This window comes from Pelobates fuscus, chromosome 1 (assembly GCF_036172605.1).
Source record: "Pelobates fuscus isolate aPelFus1 chromosome 1, aPelFus1.pri, whole genome shotgun sequence".
Taxonomy (NCBI): domain Eukaryota; kingdom Metazoa; phylum Chordata; class Amphibia; order Anura; family Pelobatidae; genus Pelobates; species Pelobates fuscus.
This window is the reverse complement of record NC_086317.1, coordinates 103,154,508-103,175,798: the sequence shown is the minus strand read 5'-3', so window position 1 is coordinate 103,175,798 and position 21,291 is coordinate 103,154,508. Positions and strand designations below refer to the sequence as shown.

The 21,291-nt window shown below is 38.4% G+C and overlaps 1 protein-coding gene across 1 annotated transcript in view; it reads right to left on the bottom strand.

Moving 5' to 3' along the window:
• Positions 1-19,795, bottom strand: part of LOC134606766 (amine oxidase [flavin-containing] A-like) — a 105,502-nt gene extending 85,707 nt beyond the window's left edge. The window contains exons 1-3 of the mRNA XM_063450142.1: positions 19,594-19,795; positions 8,317-8,411; positions 5,765-5,902 (exon numbers count right to left, since the gene is read on the bottom strand). Coding sequence (XP_063306212.1) covers positions 5,765-5,902; positions 8,317-8,411; positions 19,594-19,639 — 279 coding nt within the window. The 5' untranslated portion in view covers positions 19,640-19,795. The remainder of the gene's footprint in view (positions 1-5,764; positions 5,903-8,316; positions 8,412-19,593) is intronic.
• Positions 19,796-21,291: the final 1,496 nt, after the last annotated feature.

The following is a 21,291-nucleotide window of genomic DNA, read 5'->3' as shown; positions in this document are numbered from 1 at the left end:
ACGATTATATAACACAAGCAAATATAATCAAAACACAATTCATACAAAAAGGATATGAGGAAGGAAAACTCCAGACCGCACTAGAAGAAGTCCTAAGAATCCCTAGAAGAAACACCTTGAATTATAAGGATAAAGAAAAAAATTGAAAATGGAACGGTAACAACGTCCCATTCATATGTAGTTTTAATGGAAATAATAGAAAAATAAACAACATTATTACCAAACACTGGCATATCCTAAAAGACGATCCGATTTTAAAAAATATTTTATCAGATAAACCCAAAATAATTTATAGAGGGGCCAAGAACCTAAAAAGCACTTTAGTACAGAGTTGCAATAAAAAGAGAACACCCGTAAATCCACCGTAATCTAAAAAATTAATTGTGTCGTGGCTAATCTGTGCTGTTAAAACGATGTTCCACTGATTGTTGTTGCCTGACGGTATCCATCCACGTGTACTTAAGGAACTAAGTGTAGAAATAAGTGAACCTCTGTTTTTAATCTTTCAAGATTCTTTTCTTTCAGGAAGTGTTCCAGAGGATTGGAGGAAGGCAGATGTGGTTCCTATATTCAAAAAGGGTTCAAAATCCTTGCCTGGAAATTATAGACCTGTGAGCTTAACTTCTGTGGCTGGTAAAATATTTGAAAGGTTATTAAGGGATAATATTCAAGAATTCCTTGAGAAGAATATGGTTATCAGCAAAAATCAGCATGGTTTTATGAAGCACAGGTCATGTCAAACTAACTTGATTGCGTTCTACGAAGAAGTAAGTAGAAGTATAGATCAGGGTGTTGCAGTGGATGTGATATATTTGGATTTTGCCAAGGCATTTGATACAGTTCCACACAAAAGATTAGTGTTCAAACTCAAGGAAATCGGTCTCGATGAAAATGCTTGTTCTTGGGTAGAACATTGGCTTAAAAACAGAATACAAAGAGTTGTCGTTAATGGTAAATTTTCAAGCTGGACAGAGGTGGCAAGTGGTGTCCCTCAGGGGTCTGTTCTGGGACCCCTTCTATTTAACATTTTTATAAATGATCTTGAAGACAGCATTGAAAGTCATGTTTCAGTGTTTGCAGATGACACAAAACTTTGTAAAATAACAATGTGAGCAAGATATTACTATGCTGCAGAAGGATTTAGATAGACTGGAGGACTGGGCACTCAAATGGCAGATGAAATTTAATGTTGAAAAATGCAAAGTTATGCACTTCGGCGTAAAGAATACACAAGCAACGTATACCCTTAATGGAAGTGAATTAGGGATAACAACACACGAAAAGGACTTGGGAATTGTTATAGACAACAAACTATGCAACAATGTGCAATGTCAATCAGCAGTGGCCAAGGCCAGTAAGGTATTGTCATGCATGAAAAAGGGCATTCATTCTCGGGACGAGAATATCATTTTGCCTCTCTATAAATCACTGGTAAGACCACATATTGAATATGCTGTGCAATTTTGGTCACCTGTTCTAAAGAAGGACATCATGGCACTAGAAAAAGTGCAGAGGCGGGCTACAAAATTAATAAAAGGAATGGAACATATCAGCTATGAAGAAAGGTTAACAAATTTAAACCTATTTAGTTTAGAAAAACGTCGCCTAAGAGGGGATATGATAACATTATACAAATATATTCGGGGCCAATACAAACCATTGTGTGGAAATCTATTCACAAACCGGACTTTACATAGGACACGAGGCCATGCGTTTAGACTGGAAGAAAGAAGATTTCGTCTAAGGCAAAGGAAAGGTTTTTTTACTGTAAGAACAATCAGGATGTGGAATTCTCTGCCTGAAGAAGTGGTTTTATCAGAGTCCATACAGATGTTCTAACAGCTACTAGATGCATACTTGCAAAGACAGAATATTCAAGGATATAATCTTTCAATGTAGGGTAATAACTGCTTGATTCAAGGATAAATCTGACTGCCATTCTGGGGTCAAGAAGGATTTTTTTGTCCTAGCTTGTTGCAAAATTGTGCTTCAAACTGGGTTTTTTGGTTTTTTTTGGTTTTGTTTTTGTGTTTGTTTTGTTTTGCCTTTTGGATCAACAGCAAAAAACAGGTGTGAGGAAGGCTGAACTTGATGGACGCAAGTCTCTTTTCAGCTATCTAACTATGTAAATAATACTTTTTTAAACATGAATAAAGGGTTCTATGGCTGTGGACAATGTCTAGCATGCAGAAACACCAAAAGCAAGAAAAGACACATCACAGACATGGAACCTATCATTAACCAAAAATTTCAGATAAGAGACCACTTAACCTGCTACTCAAAGGGAGTAATTTACATATTAAAATGCCCATGTAACCTTGTGTATGTAGGCCGAACAATTCGAAATTTGAACACCAGAGTGGCAGAACACACAAGGAATATAAAAAATGGGGTAGAGACACATAGTGTCTCAAGTCATTTTAAAAGAGTCCATAATTCAAACCCAGACGGAATGTTTTTTAGCGCAATCAAATTGGTGAGGAAAGATTGGAGAGGGGGAGACTACACCAAAAAAATAGGAAGGGAAGAAATGAAATTCATTTACGATTTTAATACTATGGTCCCACATGGATTGAATAATGACTTTGAATTATGTCATTTTATGAGTTAATAGTCCCTTTTTATAGTGTTAAATGCTTTTTAGTCTTGGATAAAATTTCTTACTGATTAAATTTTTTCCTCCATTTTTAAGACATTTTATATACCTTTTAAAGACATCTATAAATTGCCACTATTATGTTATTTTTTATATTTGTCTATATATGTGCTCATGGGACACTATTTATCTGTTAAACTTTGTATGAATCATTCATTGAAAGAATTAAGCCAATATGCTGTTTGGCTGATTGACATAATATATTTGAAACGAGAAAAATGAGATTTCTTGCATGTTTTAAACCATGTCCCTAATAAAGTTTGTTGTTTCAAGAGGTGGAACGCATGTGCGTTCCACCAGAAGAAGTTAACAAAGAGGAACACACATAGAGCGAAACGCTGGAACGCACGTGCGTTCCACCGCAGTGAGGAATATTGAAGCGGATGCGCATTGAATTAAGCGCCGGAACGCACGTGCGTTCCACCGAAATGAAGAACGCGGAAATAGATACGCACTGTGGAACGCACATTGCGTTCCACAAGATGGAACCCGGAACCCGGAAGTGAAAAAAAGGCGCACAAAATCCGATCAGTGGAGGATATTTAAACAGGAAAGAGAGGAAAAGATCCACATAACAGCCAACTGAGGAAGCCTTTTGTAAGGCGAAACGCGTTTTGGACACTGTTGTAGACTATTGAGTCAAACCAGACTAATATCTGGAACTTATCTTTTAATCTTTTATTTTATTTTATATATATATATATATTTGATTTTATATTTGAATTTTTACCTACAATAAAGCACCTTTTTCTGGAATTCCTTTGGGATTTTGCATCTCTATTAGCAGCAAATTTAAAGGGAAAGCACAAAGCACCAAGCACCCTTAAAGGAACCACCTAGTCCCCAAGGAGAGAAAAAGGATTGGGACATCCTTGAATGGTCCAGAGGCGTATACCACCTGAGTCATATGAGGGTATGACTCCAGGCTTGTGAGTTACAATATTTCAGCTTATACACTTTTAATGCTCATTTACAGTGTTGCACTATTGTCTGTATAATTTTGTCTTACAGAATACTGACTGTATCATAGTCCTAGGAGCTCCACCTTTTATATGTATGTATATAATACTCACATGACAATTGTAAAGAATCCAGCATTGCAAAACTGTAGATCTGGTGATAAATGTTTACAAAGACAAGAACATTTTTTTTCTACTTCCTCCGGCCCCAACTGCTATTTTTGCTATAGAGACAGCAGTATGCATGTGCTATGTTTCCCAGAGAAATTAGTAAGTGTTGCTCATGGAAATGGAGTAGTACAGCCACTATAGTCAGCAGAACAACCACAGCTTAATGTATGTATCCAGCCTGTACCTGTAGGATTTTTTATATACGTTTTTCAGAAAAACGTGCAGCACTGACGTTCAGCGGATCAAGCGTCTATGAGGAGATGCTAGTTGGCACAGTGCAATGTTTTGCCACGCATGAGCAATAGCCTCCCAATGCTTTCCTACGGGAAAGCATAGGATTGGCTGAGGTCATGAAAATGAAAGAAAATAAGGGGTGTAAAATCACCTTTTACTCCTCTGACAGAGGGTCACCTAAACAATGAGTTTAACACTATAGGGTCAGGAATACATGTTTGTGTTCCTGACACTATAGTGTTTCTATTTTACTGATGTCTAGGTACTGTGCATTTAACTCCCCAAATTACTTTCTATGGGGGAAGCACAGCACAGAAGTTAGTGAGAGATCATTTCACAGGCTGGGATGACTCTTGATATCCCTTAAACCCAGTGATTTCCAGTGAGAGAGAAGGGTGCCTGCTATCTTTGCATTTTTGTCCATAAAAACACAGCACTTCTAGAAAGTATATAATGTATTTAAAAGTTACATTAAGCAGTTACATAAAGTCAGGTTGTCTAGTTGAAACTATTTCTCTCAATGGGCTCCAATTGACAAGAAGATAGTGTCAGCTGAAGCACTCAGCTTGTTGCCAGTAGTGTCAGATGGTAAAGCCCCAACTTCTGATGCCAAGTACTTTAATCCCTTAAGGTAAGAATGCATTAGGACACTGCTGGTATAATAACGTAAAAGAGCTTAAGTTGCTATGGCATGGCAGTGTTCGTGTATTGACTACATGTTAGTGTGACTAAAATTGCATGTGTATAACTGTGTATCTATTAAAGGACCACTCTAGTGCCAGGAAAGCATACTCGTTTTCCTGGCACTAGAGTGCCCTGAGGGTGCCCCCACCCTCAGGGACCCCCTCCCGCCCGGCTCTGGAAAGGGGAAAGGGGTAAAAACTTACCTTTTTCCAGCGCTGGGCGGGGAGCTCTCCTCCTCCTCTCCGCCTCCGTTCCTCCAAGAGCTGCGCGCGCATTCAGCCGGTCACATAGGAAAGCATTCATAATGCTTTCCTATGGACGCTTGCGTGCTCTCACTGTGATTTTCACAGTGAGAATCACGCAAGCGCCTCTAGCGGCTGTCAGTGAGACAGCCACTAGAGGAAATAGGGGAAGGCTTAACTAATTGATAAACATAGCAGTTTCTCTGAAACTGCTATGTTTATAAAACAATTAGTTAACCCTAGCTGGACCTGGCACCCAGACCACTTCATTAAGCTGAAGTGGTCTGGGTGCCTAGAGTGGTCCTTTAATGCATATTAATGTGTGTCTGAGTATGCATTTTTGTGTGTCCTTATGTATGTATCAAATTGAATGTATGTGTTTGTGTGAACACTGGTGAGGGTAGATGCAAAGCCCCTAAATGTTTCTTATCGAGGTTCCTGTACAAAGTGTGATTGGCCGTAAACCAGAGGACGACTTAAAGTCGATGGCTGGAGATTGTAGGAGGAATTGTGTAAAATGCTTTCCTGTTTGTGAAAAAAGAGGAATTTGGAATAACCGCAAGAGACTATCTGCAGGAGAATAAATCTGTTTCCAGGAGCAGTTTAACCCCTTAAGGACCAAACTTCTGGAATAAAAGGGAATCATGAGATGTCACACATGTCATGTGTCCTTAAGGGGTTAAGCAACTGGGGACCCCTATGAATGCTGATAGAATAGAGTACAGCTGTGTTATCATATGTTGCAGCTTTCTAAGAATATCCATCTCTCTAAACAGAATATATTTCAATTAATTTAATTCATTCAATTAAGTGTTTACCTTTACATGGTGGATGAGCCGTTCTTTTACATTCACTTTGTATGTCTGCAAACCCAGTTCTTTGGCCACTCGAAGTATGCGATTCTGCGTTGGTCCAACATATGCTCCACCGACATCTACATACTGTACCTCTTTATTCTGTGGGGGAAATAGCAGATATCCATTAAACTGGTATCACAAGAACACAGTTAGGAATTTCCAGTGACAGAACTTTTAAGAGCATATACTGGGATAGCATAGAAAGAGAATCATTTAAAAATATATATATAATTTATAGATGTGCAAAAGAGGAAGGGGACAGCCTGCTCTTACATAAACAACGGTCCTTCTATACAGTACCACAGAGAGGGATTTTGCCTCCTTCAATAAGAGTCTGCATTGAAAAATTATACTAAGTCCTCTGACATTTATTGGCATTACCTTTAACTTCAGTAATATGGTAGCTTCCATAAAGGATAGATACCCGTGAGACACTGCTTACATATGAACCTACTAGCTATGTGCTATCGTGCAGATCATATCTTTTGACCTCCAGCAAGATGTGGTAACTGTCTCTGAAATTAGATTACAGATAAAGCTTGTGTGTGGGAAATAGAACCCTGCAGACAAATCTATATGAGTTCGAAAAATGGAGAAGCAAAGAGGAGGGAGAGAAAATACAAACTTAGAACACGTGAAAAGGTGCTCCCTTATGCATTGACCAGATTCATTTGGTGAACCACTGACGACAAGTAAGCTTGCAGAAAAATGTTCTCGTTTTTTTTTTTTTTTTTAAAAACAGGCATCTCTAACGCCAACCCCCATGATTCTACAGTCATCTGTTGCATTAAAAGGATTCTGGTTGTTGTAGGCCATCAACATCCGGGGCCAGAGTTTGAATTCCCTGCTCAAAAATTTGCCTTATTACAAAACCAGGCATTTGGTTTCTAGATCCTCTGAAATACAAAACTATACTAAAAAAAAACAACATATTATTATATATATTAGTAATTGTGTAAAGGATATTATGTTTCCCTTGCGAATCACATAATGCATTTCCTAAAGGCACGTTAATAAAATAATTAAATTATCTTTTTAATTCTGCTGAGACATCCATTACTACATAATGCCAATATATTGCTATGGAGAAGGCTATGGAGAAAATGTGACACATTATGGGTCAAAAACACCCATGGGATTTATTCTCTAAACATCACATTGTAATTGAATGCTATCTACAGAAACATACTGGATTGCCAGTGAGAAAGCAAGCATCCAAGACGTTTGTACCTCGTAATAGGCAGATAGACCTGACATGTTAAGGGAACAGTAAAACAACAGGAACGCAAACGTAAATTCCTAACGCTATAGTGATTCTGTACCTAATTCTCTACAGGCCTCTCCTCCCTGTGTGACATAAAACATGAAGGAAAATAAAACTGTTATTTACTTTTTTACAGAGCTGAGAATCACTTGATAACCTCTACCTCCCGTAACGTCATTAAGGAGGCATGGCCTTCTCATCGATGGTTCAATCTAATGCTCTTCGTAGAGGGGCAATGAGTATATGATGTGTATGCGCTGTAAGCCAATCAGAGCTTCCCCATATGAAAATATTTGATTTAATGCTTTTTTGTGAGCTTTCAGGTCATGTGACAACCAGCAGTGGTAGGTTTAACTCTGCAATGTAGACACTGCAGCTTTTAAAGAACTGCAATGTTTTACATTAAACCGTTAAAAGGAAAGGACAGGACAGTGGGCAGAGTTGGAGATGCGGTTATTAAAATGGCGTGGTCTGGGTGAGTTTAGTGTCCCTTAAATTATTCTGTCTTGTAATTTTGCACTGTAGCATATTAACATAACACTACACATTTTCCAAAATACATGAAAATAAAGATATTTAATCACAGCAAGGATGAGTTGCATCTATAATAACTGCTCAGTTTTACATTCTGTAAATTTTTCGTAGGAGAATGAAAGAAGCCAGATGTGCAGTTTTTACACAAGCCTCGACTACTCTGATAATAAACAGATTGTTTGAGGAGTGTATAGAGATATGTTCCAAAAAGGTGGGGGCTGGCTACTATTGGCCTGGAGGAGGGGGGCAACTACACACAGCCCAATCTGACACCTTTTCAGCACAGTGTCCTGTAACCGTTCACTCTATTTCTTAAATTTACATTAAACATTTTATGCTAATAGTTCACGATAAAATATTTGAGCTCAGTAAGTCATGGATGAATTGACACGCACATAGGATGGCATATCTTTATTTGGGCAGTGGGCAGAATTGGAGATGTGGTAAGCGTGGGCGTGTGTGGGAAGATGGTAATTTCATGGGACAACATTGGTACATTACAACCTATCAATTTTTAATAGAACATTCTGACTTTAAAGAAGCATTTTCAGCTGTTCAAACTACAATTAGGTCATTTTCATTTAATGGTATAATATTTGGATGATAATATTATTTGCCTTGCTAACACCTTGGGGAGCAAGGATAAACAGATCATTATTGTTACAGCCCAACATGATATTGGGTCTGAATGGGTTAATTGTCAAAGCAAACTTACTCGTATTGTGTGAGTTCTTCCTCCAACTCGGTCACGAGCTTCCAAAACCACAACACTCAACCCTGATTCAAAGAGTAATTTAGCAGCAGAAAGACCTAAAAAAACAATTATTAAACAATTGAGAAAAATTATAAAATTATATTTGCTACATAAAAAACCCTTGTTCGAAGATACATGTTGACAATTGTGCCTCTTTAATTAGTGATGTATATGAGACCTAAAAGATAATATAGTTTAAAAATTAATTAATTGTAGATAGCTGCTCCTTGGAGTGTTACCCTTTTTTCCTGTGTAATGTCAGGTGAGAGGCACTTTGCACAAATTTGTCAGTTTTTAATTTTATATCTTTATATATATACGCAACTTACTATGATTTCTTTTCAATGATTTATAGTAGTCCATTTCCAGTTTCAAATATACACATCTTTTGTTATCTTGCAATATTTGCAAGAGTTTAATTTCAATATACTTTCTTAGTAACAATTTGTTAGCCTCCCAACTTGAATATCCCCTTTAACAGGTTGCTGTGACTGCTACCATGTCGATTTACTCATTCCCCATCTGTATTAATGGGTGCTTTATGTGACCCCCTTAAAAAAAAAAGCTGCTACATGCACCTTGATGCACTTGGTCTCTTGATTAAAATCTGTGCTTTCCTCATCTTATTCCTGTACAAAGTATAGGATTTAAAATATTGATAATGCATTGGTTTTTACAAAAAATTGGGACAGAATCCATCCAGCAGGATTCACGTTTGCAAGTGAACAATAGTTTGAAGTACTATTTGCCCACTGCAGTGCTAGCAGCCAATGTGCAGACTGTTTAAAAACCCTTTATTCTAGACTAGATCAGGCAAGTGCTGGCTAGCCATCCACCACATTGATGTAAAAAAATAAAAGATAATAATAAGCCTAAGGGGATCAATATAACCTCTCATATTGGTATAAGGGAGGCTATAAACGCTATGCCCTCATCTACCATTCTGCCTATGGGGGCATTTCTACTAAACAGTGATGTTACAGCAATGGCTGCCCTTTTGTTAATAACTAGTAACCAGGCAGCCATTTCTGTAAAAAAAACAGGGGGTGGTTCTAGTTCCATTGTGCCCCCACCAACAGGCATCAAGTTGGGGACTTTAAATTACACAGTGAGGAGTGGACTGACTACTGCTTACACCCATCCCCCTACCTGCAGCCTGTAGGTAGTGGATATTACAATAGAAAACCAGAGGGAAAACCTAATAACCCCCTGCCCCAACCCATGGTCAGCAGGTTTGAGCTGTGCAAATTGAGCTTCAAGCTATTAAACAGCCTTCGTAAAGCCTTTTCACATTTTGAATTCTCATTTTATAGCACGTGACTGGTTGGCTTGTATACCAAACAATCAGAGAGCTCTAAAAGGCAAGTCTTACTTCTCTCGAGACTTGCCATAGGAATATTCTCAGGCAATATTTGTTGTCCCTCGAACTGAGGCATGGGGGCACTACATGGCCCCATTAATTTTACAGCCATGTGGAATATGTTGGTGCTAAATCAATAACTGTAATTGTAAATCCAAGGCTATTCACAATCATCTTAATGATAGCAATTTTCTCGCAACTAGCTATTAGAGAACATCCACACTTTTCGTCTATATATAAATAAAAGTTAATTGACATGAGTAAATAGATATCATCCTATGTGCATAATCTAAAATATGCCATATGCTCTATACAATGCTCCTCTATGGCATTCACCTAATGTCACCCACTTAATGCAGCAACTCTAAATCCTTTCCTTCATTCATCCCCATGTTATTAATTTCAACCACTTTCTTCATCTATCCATTCTCTTGCCAACTCTGGCCTGTTTATGGCAGTTAGTTGCACTCCCCATTGTGAAAGTTTTGTTCCACCAGGCTTTTAAGCACCCTCTGTTTAGATGTCTTTGATGTGCAAGACAATAACCTTAAAACTGCACCAAGTGATGTTGCGGCACTGCTCTGATGTAATCTTGTAATGTACAATAAGTGGTCCCCACAGCATTAGTTTCTGACAATAGAAAGCTAGTGCTACTGCTGGGTAGCAGATCCACCCACAACCTGGGAATCTTAATGTGACCCTAATTCAGCTAATGGTAAAAAGTAGTATGGCCCAGGCACTCAAAATCACTTAAAAGGCAGTGTTATTATAAAAATACAATACAGAAATATCAACATTTCAATCCACACATGGGGTCTTGACAAAGACCCCTGTGTGGGTTAAACCATTGCTATTTCTCTATTGCTCTAATAAAACTGTCTTTTGAGCAACTTTGAGTTCCTGGATCATACTACTTTTCTATATATGTATAGGGGTTGCCAGACATAGGTCTGGTTGCACCAAGGTCCAAGAGCTTTTAAGTGTGTGGAATGCTTCTTTTCATGCAGATTACTTAATTCAGCTAATGGTTATTTCATTCTGCCTGAAATGATAAAAGGCTCTTTTACTGGGAGGGCTGGCATGGAGAGGAGGTTGGCCATTTTTTTCTGGGCCAGTAGTGTACATGTGTAGTGCAATCACACATCATTTGGTATTAATAGAAATAGCATGTTTAGTTATAGACACATCCACAGAGAGATCTGTGACTTTTGTGTGCACTTCCTCCCAGGCCAAAATATGGCAAGCCTTGCCTGGTTCTTCTGTATTACAATAAAGTGAATTAGCATCCCCATCTCCCCTTTCACCCCCACACACCATCTCATGTGTAAGCAACAGAAGCATAAAATAGCAGCAACAGGCATCAACTAAAGCCATATGCCTTACAAGGAATGAAAGCTGGAAGTGGGACTGTGATATGAAGAAGTGAAAAAAACCATGACTAAAATTTAGTCACGTAAACAACATAAACCAAAAGAAAAAAAAAGAAAAATGATGTAGTGTCAGATTTCTTTTAAAACTTTTACTCATAACATGACAAAGCCAACGTAAATAGTACATTGTTGCCATTATGTCTTATTACAGTCTACATGAACTTTTGTAATCCTCTTTCAAACTCAGGCCTCAATGACAGAGATGTCAGGATGCTATTACTGACAACACCAGGCAGGCACAAGGTAGTAAAGCAATACCCAATCTGAGGCTGTCCCGGGAATGTGATAGCTGTGATATCAGAACAATCATATCTCTCAGCCTCTGCTGCAGGGATGGAAACATCATCTGTAAATGTTGGGTTATATATACATATCGGGTAGCAACGAAAACTCAATGGGAGATATTTAGAACAGTGTCCTAAAAAGTGGCAGATAAATTCCGTAATTAGTTTGGTCGGATTTACTAAAATAATCTAAAAAATGACAGTTCTCCAATTTTTTGCAAAAATGTATATTTTAGAAGACTACCATATTGATAATGGAGGAACAATTCTGACACTTTTTCTAAAATAAATCAGTTGTGTTCACAAAAAAATTACCCACATTTAAAAATGATGCTTACAGGGCAACAAAACTACAAAAGCATCTGACAAATTTAATAAACTGCACTAAACAATAGCAGAACATTTAAAGGTAGAAGTGTTACCCCCCCCCCCCCCCCCCCCCCTTTTCAATACATTGCATGTATGGGAGCAAAAAGATGCCGAAATTACTTGAAGAAACATCTGTCATAAAGGGGTACATAATATCACCATCCTAATTAGTAGGCCTGTGGATTTCAGAATGTAAAGTCTGACAAAAGTCTGGTTTTCAATAAGATATCAGCAGCTAAAGTAGAGCTTGCATGTCAAGTTTAATTTTAAAATGGATATTAAAAGATTACATTGTAATAATGTTGTAGTTTAACCAGAATGTATATCCAAATTGGGAAAACATGGTAAAAGCAGTGTTGAAATGGGTATACAACTTACTGCCTAAATGAACATGAGCACATTGAAAAGTGCATTACCTGTGTAAATGGGCATCCTAATTGATCACATGGTACCAGCAAGTCATTCATAAGCAAGAACTCTTCAGTATTAAAATGCACAGACCCCAATCATAAGCAACTCTTTCAAAATACCCAGGAAATGTATTATTTTCATTTAGATTTGAAGAGTGTTCCAGTTTTTCTGAGTGCACTACGGTTACATATTCTGGTATAAATCCATGCATTACTTTTTAAAACAAAAATCATTGACATTTCTCTGTTTATTATGTTTTCTTTTAATTTAAAGGAACACTATAGTGTCAGAAATACAAACGTATTCCTGACACAATAGTGTTTAACTATTTAGGTCTCCAGCCTCCCCTTAGATTGCATGGGAAAGGTGTTTAAAGGACCACTATAGGCACCTAGACCACTTCAGCTCAATTCAGCGCTGACGTCGGAAGAGGGAGGAGAGTTCTCCAGCGCCGAGAGAGCCCGGTGGTGAAACGTAAGTGTTTAACCCCTTCCTCTCCCTTCAGCCCAGCGGGAGTGGGACCCTGAGGGTGGGGGGGACCTAAAGACCCTATAGTGCCAGGAAAACGAGTTTGTTTTCCTGGCACTATAGTGGTCCTTTAACCCCTTAAGGACACATGACGTGTGTGACACGTCATGATTCCCTTTTATTCCAGAAGTTTGGTCCTTAAGGGGTTAAACTTACCTTTTCTCCAACGTTGCGCTGGTCTCGCCACGGTTGGATCTGCTTTCATGGCTGAAATCATCAGTCTCCCCATAGAGATGCATTTCTATGGGAAGTGTTCAACATCTTCATGCAGAGCATTTGAACACTGAATGTAGATACTGCACTGTGCAGCACTGAGATAGAAAGCACCTCTAGTAAGTGTTTGAGTAACTGCCACTAGAGATGTTCCAATACAGCAATGTAAACACTGCCATTTCTCTGAAAAGGCTGAGTTTACTGTGCTCAGCCTGCAGGAACTGGCTATAGACACCAGAACCACTACATTAAGCTATAGTAGCTCTGGTGACTATAGTGTCCCTTTAACCCCTTAAGGAAACATGACATGTGTGACATGTCATGATTCCCTTTTATTCCAGAAGTTTGGTCCTTAAGGGGTTAAATAAACATTAACCTTTCTAAATGTTTGTTTTAGCAATTTATTATACAGTATACTAATTGCAGTATAGTGTATATTCTACATTTCAGATTCTACATGCAGATTGATGTTTTCCCGTCAACACATAGTCAAACCAAAACATTATTTCCTAATTGATGTGACTCAAAAGCTATGCCAAAAAGAAAATAATCGAAATCACACAGGAAAACTTAGGAACCGTTGATTACTAAGTGTGTTGTGGTTTCACCGAAATAAAAAAAGTTGGTGTATGTTTGTAAGATTTTCTGGGTGAATGGACAATCTTCTTAGCATATATGTTTTTGAGTAGATTCTTATGACAGACAGACATATTGTGATAGTTTCAAGTTATTTTTAGTGGAGTAGGCAAACATTTTAAATATAAGCCAATGACAATAAAAGTGAGTAGCTTTGTTATGACAACTCAGACCTTAAACAGTTAAAGTAAAAGGTAATTTAAAGATAAAACACATTACAAAGCTTTCTAGTACAGTGCTTTTAAATTGTTTCTGTTGCTTCCTTTATCTGCACTACATTTCCATTAGAACATTCTACTGTAGATTATGTCATTATTAATCTCTGGCATGGAAAGTGTCATTGTACCAAATCTAAAGATATATGGATGGAAGAAAACATTGAATACCTCATTACATAAACAGATGGAGACTTATCCTATCAGCCCAAAAAAATGACTTGTGTTTATCTTCTTCTGTGTTCTGCATCTCAACTAGCTACATACTGAAAATAGAAAACTTCAGTTTCCTGTGGGCTTGTTTTAAAAATAGTTTTTGCAAACCCTCTTCTTGTTTTGTCTATACAACTTAGAGGGGGAGATTTATCACAGTGATCCTTTCTAAAAAGCAGTCTAACGCCCAAATTTCTCAACTCTAGGGGATACATGCACTATTGGCAAGGGTTATGTGGACATGGTCCTGTGCTTCACCAGGAGACGGTAGGTTGCCATGGCAAGAGCTGCCTAATTATAAAGAGGGAGTGATATAGTTTGCACCTCCTGCAGGTGCTGCGGTAATGCCAGTTTACTCACAGTCCCAGTGCTCAGGAGAATGAATCAGAGCACTTCCAGGTTACCATGGCAACACTCATCACAGCATGCCAGGACCAGAAAGGAGCATTTACAAAGCTCTGTACCAACAAGAGGTGCAGGCACATGCTCTGGCCCCTGAATAACCACATAAATAGTTCCTATCAAATCAGCAGGGGTAATAGAGTACATCCCTGCAATAAAGAAGCAATGAAATAAAATATAATCTACACATATATTTTTTTCTGAAGGAAAATTAGTGGGTAGACTGAAACACACAGCCTTCTCCCACAAACCTGCCTCTCGTCCCCCACTCATGCACACTCCTTTTCACAAACATACACAGATATCCAGGGGTACGTCTACTAAAAAAAATATTGAGAAACACTGGTCTAAATTTTATTAGAAGCTGGCCTACCACAATGGAAACTAGCAGGGACATTCCATTGGTAACTGCTCCCCATTTACATTTCTGCACCCCTTTTGAGAAAAGGCACTTTGATAATTCTCCCCAGTATGTCTGGGTGCCTCTATCTACGAGGAGAATCCAGACTTTTCAATTTACATACACTATAAGCACTGTAACAAGGCACAGGTTATGGTGAACTGCTCCTGTTTCTCTTTTGTCATAGGGCAACATGTTAAAAATGTATTTAATTAATAAATAGACATTACTTGCCTCTCACTTTCTCACCCATCTCTAAAGAGCCCCACTTTTAGGACTCTGGCAGTATGACACCTACTAGAGACAGATTAACCTTGCAATGAAAACATTGTCATTCCTGCAGACCAGCAATGTTTTTAGCTGCAGAGTAAACTGGTGGGAGTCGTGGCCCAAAAAACACTTAATTGACATAAAGTGGTCTGGGTGCCTATAGAGTCCATTTAAAATAAATGTCACTTTGTTGTGGTATTTGTAAAGCACAATATTTTTAAAGCTTCATTATTAGTAATAGTTTTTCCACTGGATTTTAAGACTATTGAACTTGAATACACTGGGGCACCTTTAAAAATCATCTAGAGGGGCATACTATGCAGGGCTATGGTTTCTCTGACTGAACAAAAAAAACAACAACCTAAATTCTACACATATCTGCCTTCAGCAGCTTATCCAAACAATTATAATTCATTATCGGTAAGCCTGTTTGTGCTACAGTGCAAGACGGGGAGAGGACACTGAAGCACTACAATGCTATATGTTTACCATTTATAATGGAAATTTGAAATTTAACATCAACAGCATTAGTAATTGACACCGTTACCACTGACAATAGATATATATTTTTATGACGATAATCTGACGGGGTGCTTCCCTAAATGTATCAATGGATGAATCACCACGGGCGGTAATCACAGCTTGGCCATTTTTGGTTACATTTTAGCATTTGGATTTCAGATTACTACAGTTTAGTTTATAAGCCCTATGTTATTTTTATTGTGTGGTGTAAATAAAGGAGCTATTTAACTAGAAGGTATTTACTTCTGAAGGCTCTCCGAGGCTCATGCACAATAGTAAGCAGATTCTAGTTGTGAAGCCCCTCTCCTTAACCCCTTAAGGACCAAACATCTGGAATAAAAGGGAATCATGACATGTCACACATGTCATGTGTACTTAAGGGGTTAATCTTATCACAGATGACTTGACTGTTGAACGACCAGGGGTGGCCAGAAAGTGGATGCATAGTTGTTGTAAAATGATGATGCTTTGCCATGTTTGCAGTAAGTAAAATAACATGAGAGCTGGAGTTCTGTACCAGATGGGGTACACCCCATAACCCTAAATTACACAACAGGTGTATCCAATTTGAACGTTGAATGAAAACAATACGTTTAAGTAGTCCATACATTTATCCAACTATAAAGTTAATTCTCAGTTAGTGATCCACCACCACTTGCTGTCTGTATTATTTCATTGTGTTCCCCTAATATGTGTTAGAAGGCCACCCCATGCTTAGAGAATAAAAATGTTTGCCAGACATTCATTGGTTATGGACCTCACTTTCTTTAGATATGCGACTGCCTACAAGAAGCTGCTTCAGACACACACAAACGCATACACACAGCTCTGAAACACTTGTATAGTGATAAAGCATGCTGGCTGAGTCACTGTATGTGTATGTGCACAGTGAAGTGTCAGTGATGGCTTACAAGGACAGCAGATAAATAAAAGGAGGGGTGGAGGGCAGGTGTAAAGGTACTATTCAAGGCCATTGACTATCTTCTCACTAAAGTGATTGCACACACGTCCTTCTTCACAAGAGCTGTTTGCCTCCTCCTTAACACACACCCATTACCCTTGTAACTGATGGCCAATCTTGCCTCCCAAATAAGAATCTCCCACTGCCCAGCACAGAAAATGTAGTGGTGAGTGACATTTTAAAATAGAACACCTTTGGAGAAAACAAAAGAACTGACAGGGACATATTTAAAATAAAGGGATTCTTAATTATGCACACCACAGATTTAAATTCTATTTTTTTTTTTTTATTATTTAACAGAGCTTTAATCCTAGTTGGAAAGGGTCAATTTCAGTAGTTGACAAATGAAGTTCATATGGGCATGGTTTTCTGTACTACACAATTTTCAACATACCAGAAGATGAATTCCACCAACGTGGCAAATATGTTAATAACGGAAAGTAAGAAGCCTTTGAAGCCACTGTATTTACAACAAATACTAAAGATTAGCATCTGCATTGAACCCGCAATACAAGAATGTTGCTAAAACCTTTTAGCCAATCACAGCTTTCCATTTTTGTTAAATCTTCCAAGCGTCTATGAGATATGTAATTTCATCAAAATATGTAAATAAAATGGCTGGTCAAGCTAGCAGAAGGTTAAAGGACCACTCTAGGCACCCAGACCACTTCAGCTTAATGAAGTGGTCTGGGTGCCAGGTCTTTCTAGGGTTAACCCATTTTTTCATAAACATAGCAGTTTCAGAGAAACTGCTATGTTTGTGAATGGGTTAAGCCTTCCCCTATTTCCTCTAGTGGCTGTCTCACTGACAGCCGCTAGAGGCACTTGCGTGATTCTCACTGTGAAAATCACAGCTCTTGCCGTGCGTGCGCATTCAGCCGACGGGGAGGAGAAGAGGAGGATCGGAGGAGGAGAGCTCTCCGCCCACCGCTGGAAAAAGGTAAGTTTTTACCCCTTTCCCCTTTCCAGAGCCGGGCGGGAGGGGGTCCCTGAGGGTGGGGGCACCCTCAGGGCACTCTAGTGCCAGGAAAACGAGTATGTTTTCCTGGCAATAGAGTGGTCCTTTAAGCTTGTTGCATTGGTCCATTCTTGATGTTATTTTGTATGCTTTTCCTCTCACGACTCATTACCCCTTCTCTTCCTCCAAACTTGTAAACTTATTTGAGTAGGCACCCCTGGGCTATTTATACAGAGCCTTGTCCGACTCTGCACCATGTGAGTTTGGTCCTACCTGTATATACTATCCTACAGATTTTTGTAACAGTTTTACACTATGTCTGTTTTATAGTTTTCCTTTAGGTCCTGTATTGGTCTTTAAGATTTCTACCTCATTTACCGAAGTATTCTAATTGTGTGTGGCACTTTGGTGTACATTTGGTACTTATTTTGTTGTATTATTATATTTGAGTTCTAGGGGAGCACTTTGTGCCACCTATAAATATTTGGAATCGCATAGTCATTATTTTAGAAGCGCCTAGTAACTTTCTATCTTGTGTCTGTCTATATATTTTCTGTCTGTCAATTACTCGCTGTTAAATACCCAACTGTTTAATTATAAAGTGCTGTGGAAAATGTTGGCACAATATCGACTCTAAAAGTAATACTAGTTTCACAATAATAGTATTGAATAGAGCTATCAGGCCAGGGTCTCTCAAACAATATGTTAATTCATCTGAAAAGGTAGAATTACATACAGTAGGTTCAGCAAATGTATTTATTATTGATCAATGGGCATACTTGGATAATGACTGCATAGCAGGAAAACAATGGACTTGGGCATAATGTTGGGTTGCGGCCCTATATAGAGAGAGGATGTGAGGTAATTGCCAGGGAGGGGTTAATGCATGCATGACCAGGACAGGTAACTGGCTTACAGTAGACAATGGGGAGGGTGAGAGGCTATTATGGGTAAATCAGGGGTGAACAACTGCTCTGGAACAAATTCTAATTGGTAAAATACAAGTGCAAAGTAGGTCTGCATGGCACTGGAAAATGAGGGGTAAAATGAAAAGATAAAATGGAGTGGGATAATAATGCATTATCAGTAGAATCTGTTCAACCCTTGGGGTTCGCAGGTTCAAATCCTGGCAAGGTTGACTCAGTCCTTCATCCTTCTGAGGTAGATAAAATATGTAATATTAAGTTGGGAAAAAGTAACATCCCCTGGATGCACTTGGAAACCAGAGTAACCTGAATGTGTCTGTCCTGGTTAAATATTATTATTGTGCAGAGTTTAAATTTCAGGGCTGATTTAGAATGGAATATCAGGGGTAAAAGAGAAGATGGTGTGCAGAATACATGATTTCAAAGCAGGGCTGCACAACAATCAAATTTTGGGGGTAAAAGGAGAAAATAATATGGGTAGTGCAGTGGTTAAAAGGAGGGTTGTAGACGAGTAGACGCACAAGGGTAAATTGAAAGGATACTATGGACAGCCTTTGGGTGAATGAGGGGTTAACATAGGCAGTAGAAAGGCTAACACATCTAGGCTGCAATGCAAATGAACTTTGACAAACGTATTAATTGATATGCACAAGGATGCCCAGCAGAAATGAGGGACTAACATGAGGTAGTTGCAAAACTGAAATTGCTAACTTTGCAAAGAATCTATTCCAGTTGGAGAATCACTAAGGCTACCCTTGTTTTACACACAAATATTTCTCCATTAATTTAAGTTGCAAGCCAATTCTGAAAGTTTACTTGTGACTTAAACCCATATGTTGACCTTTCTAGCTGACTTGCATTCTAAATTAACCTTCCACATTCTGGACTGCAAAATAAGAACTTTTACATCAGCCCCTGCAATCACGTGTCAATGCCCATATTTATTGGCACTTTCACTGCAATGGGTGTGGACTGTTCCCACTGACAGTTTAATGGCAAAGCATTCTTCACAGTCCCAGATACAAACCACTGGAGCTATTGGGGGGGGGGGGGGGGGGGGAGGGGGGATACATTGTTGCTCAATTTCTTCTATGCACTGAAACAGTGAGAGCTAAATAAATAAGCATTGAAATGCCAAACCTGAAATGCCTCCACCGATGACAATCACATCATATTCGTTACTCATGATTCCTCCTTGTATTAATTCCCTTTTAAGGTTTTCCTAAATCCTAACAGGTTTGTGATCGACTGGTTGAATGTGGAGGAGATCACTCTGTGCTGCTAGTTATTGTCATTCATTACGGTAGAGAGAAGGCAGTCCTGCCAAATACTGCTCCGCCTATGGACATTCCCCAACACTGTAGCTCCTTGTCCTCTGCATGGAGTACGGCACCCTCCCAGTGTCTGTGGACAAGATATTCAACAGGCAGCCATAAGGATTGCTTGTTTGTCATCATTAATGTGGCAGTGGAAGAGTTAAACTGAATGTGTGAATGTGCAGTGAATGTGTGGGTTTTCTTCTTCCTGTGGATTCATTGTTGCTTTGTATATAGGAATAGAGGCCACACGAGTGTTTACATGACATGGGGGATGGGAGGGAGAATCTCTAGCTGTCATGAGGATTTTTAAAACTGCAGGGTTGAGAAGTAATTTCTGAAGCTGAATTTCATGATGTGGGTATTTAACCTCTTAAGGACAGAGCTTCGGAAGCTTGTCTTTCACTTAATGACAACGGCATTTTTTGCATTTTTTGCTGTTTGCGTTCAACTGCAATTTGCATTTTACTAATTTATTGCACCGACGCATATTATATACCGTTTTTTAAAGGAGAGAAAGGGCTTTAATTTGATGTAACATATATATATATATATATATATATATATATATATATATATATACATAAATGCTTATTTATTATTAAAAAATACAGAAAAATGCAAAAAAATGAAACATTTTGATTTTTTTTTTACAGTTTTTGCAATAATAATGTGTGCTCAATTAGTGCAGGTTAAGGAAAGTAATTCAAAATAAATTCATTTAGTTGTTCTGATTTACAGAATATATAATGTGTCTGGGATTTTTTTTTTTTTTTTGGTAGTTACAGGTCACAAAGCACAAGGACTAAAATAAACTTTTAATGTGGAGCGATTTTAGAATTTGGTATGCTTGTCTTGTAAGCTTAATAGCCATAAAAGAAAACAAAATTGCCACACAAAAGTATATATTTAAATAAAGTAGACACCACAGGCTATTTACCTAAGGTTTTTTTGACACTTTCTACGTAGCCATTTCACCGCCAATCTCTGCTAAATATTGGAGTAAAATTGTGTTTTTTGGGGGGTTTTGGCACACAAACTTATAACAAAGAACTTTGCATGTGTATTTTGTAAAGCTGGTGTGTGCTATTCCTGTACAACGTTTTATTTTGTATTCAGTTACATCTGCTGAGTAAAATGACACCCCCATTGTATGTCTTTGGCACTATTTTGTGAAGATACAGTGCCATATAGGAGACCTGTCCTTTTCAGTATTCACAGTCGAATTTTGAGAGACGGATTTAATGAGCCTATGCTTCCATTTGGGGTATTATAGTAGTTTGACTGTTCAAAAACCCCCCACAAAGGCCTACCATTTGTAAAAGTAGACACTCCAAGGTATCTCATTAGGTGCATATTGTGCCTTAGCATGCCCCCATTTTTCCACCAATATATGCCAAAGTATGTGGTAAAAAATAATTTTGGGCATTTTTTTACATACGGATTGCATTTTTGCTGGGCATTTTGTATATGTCATATGTGCCACTTAGTTCAAAACCCCCAAATTATGCTCAGCCATAGG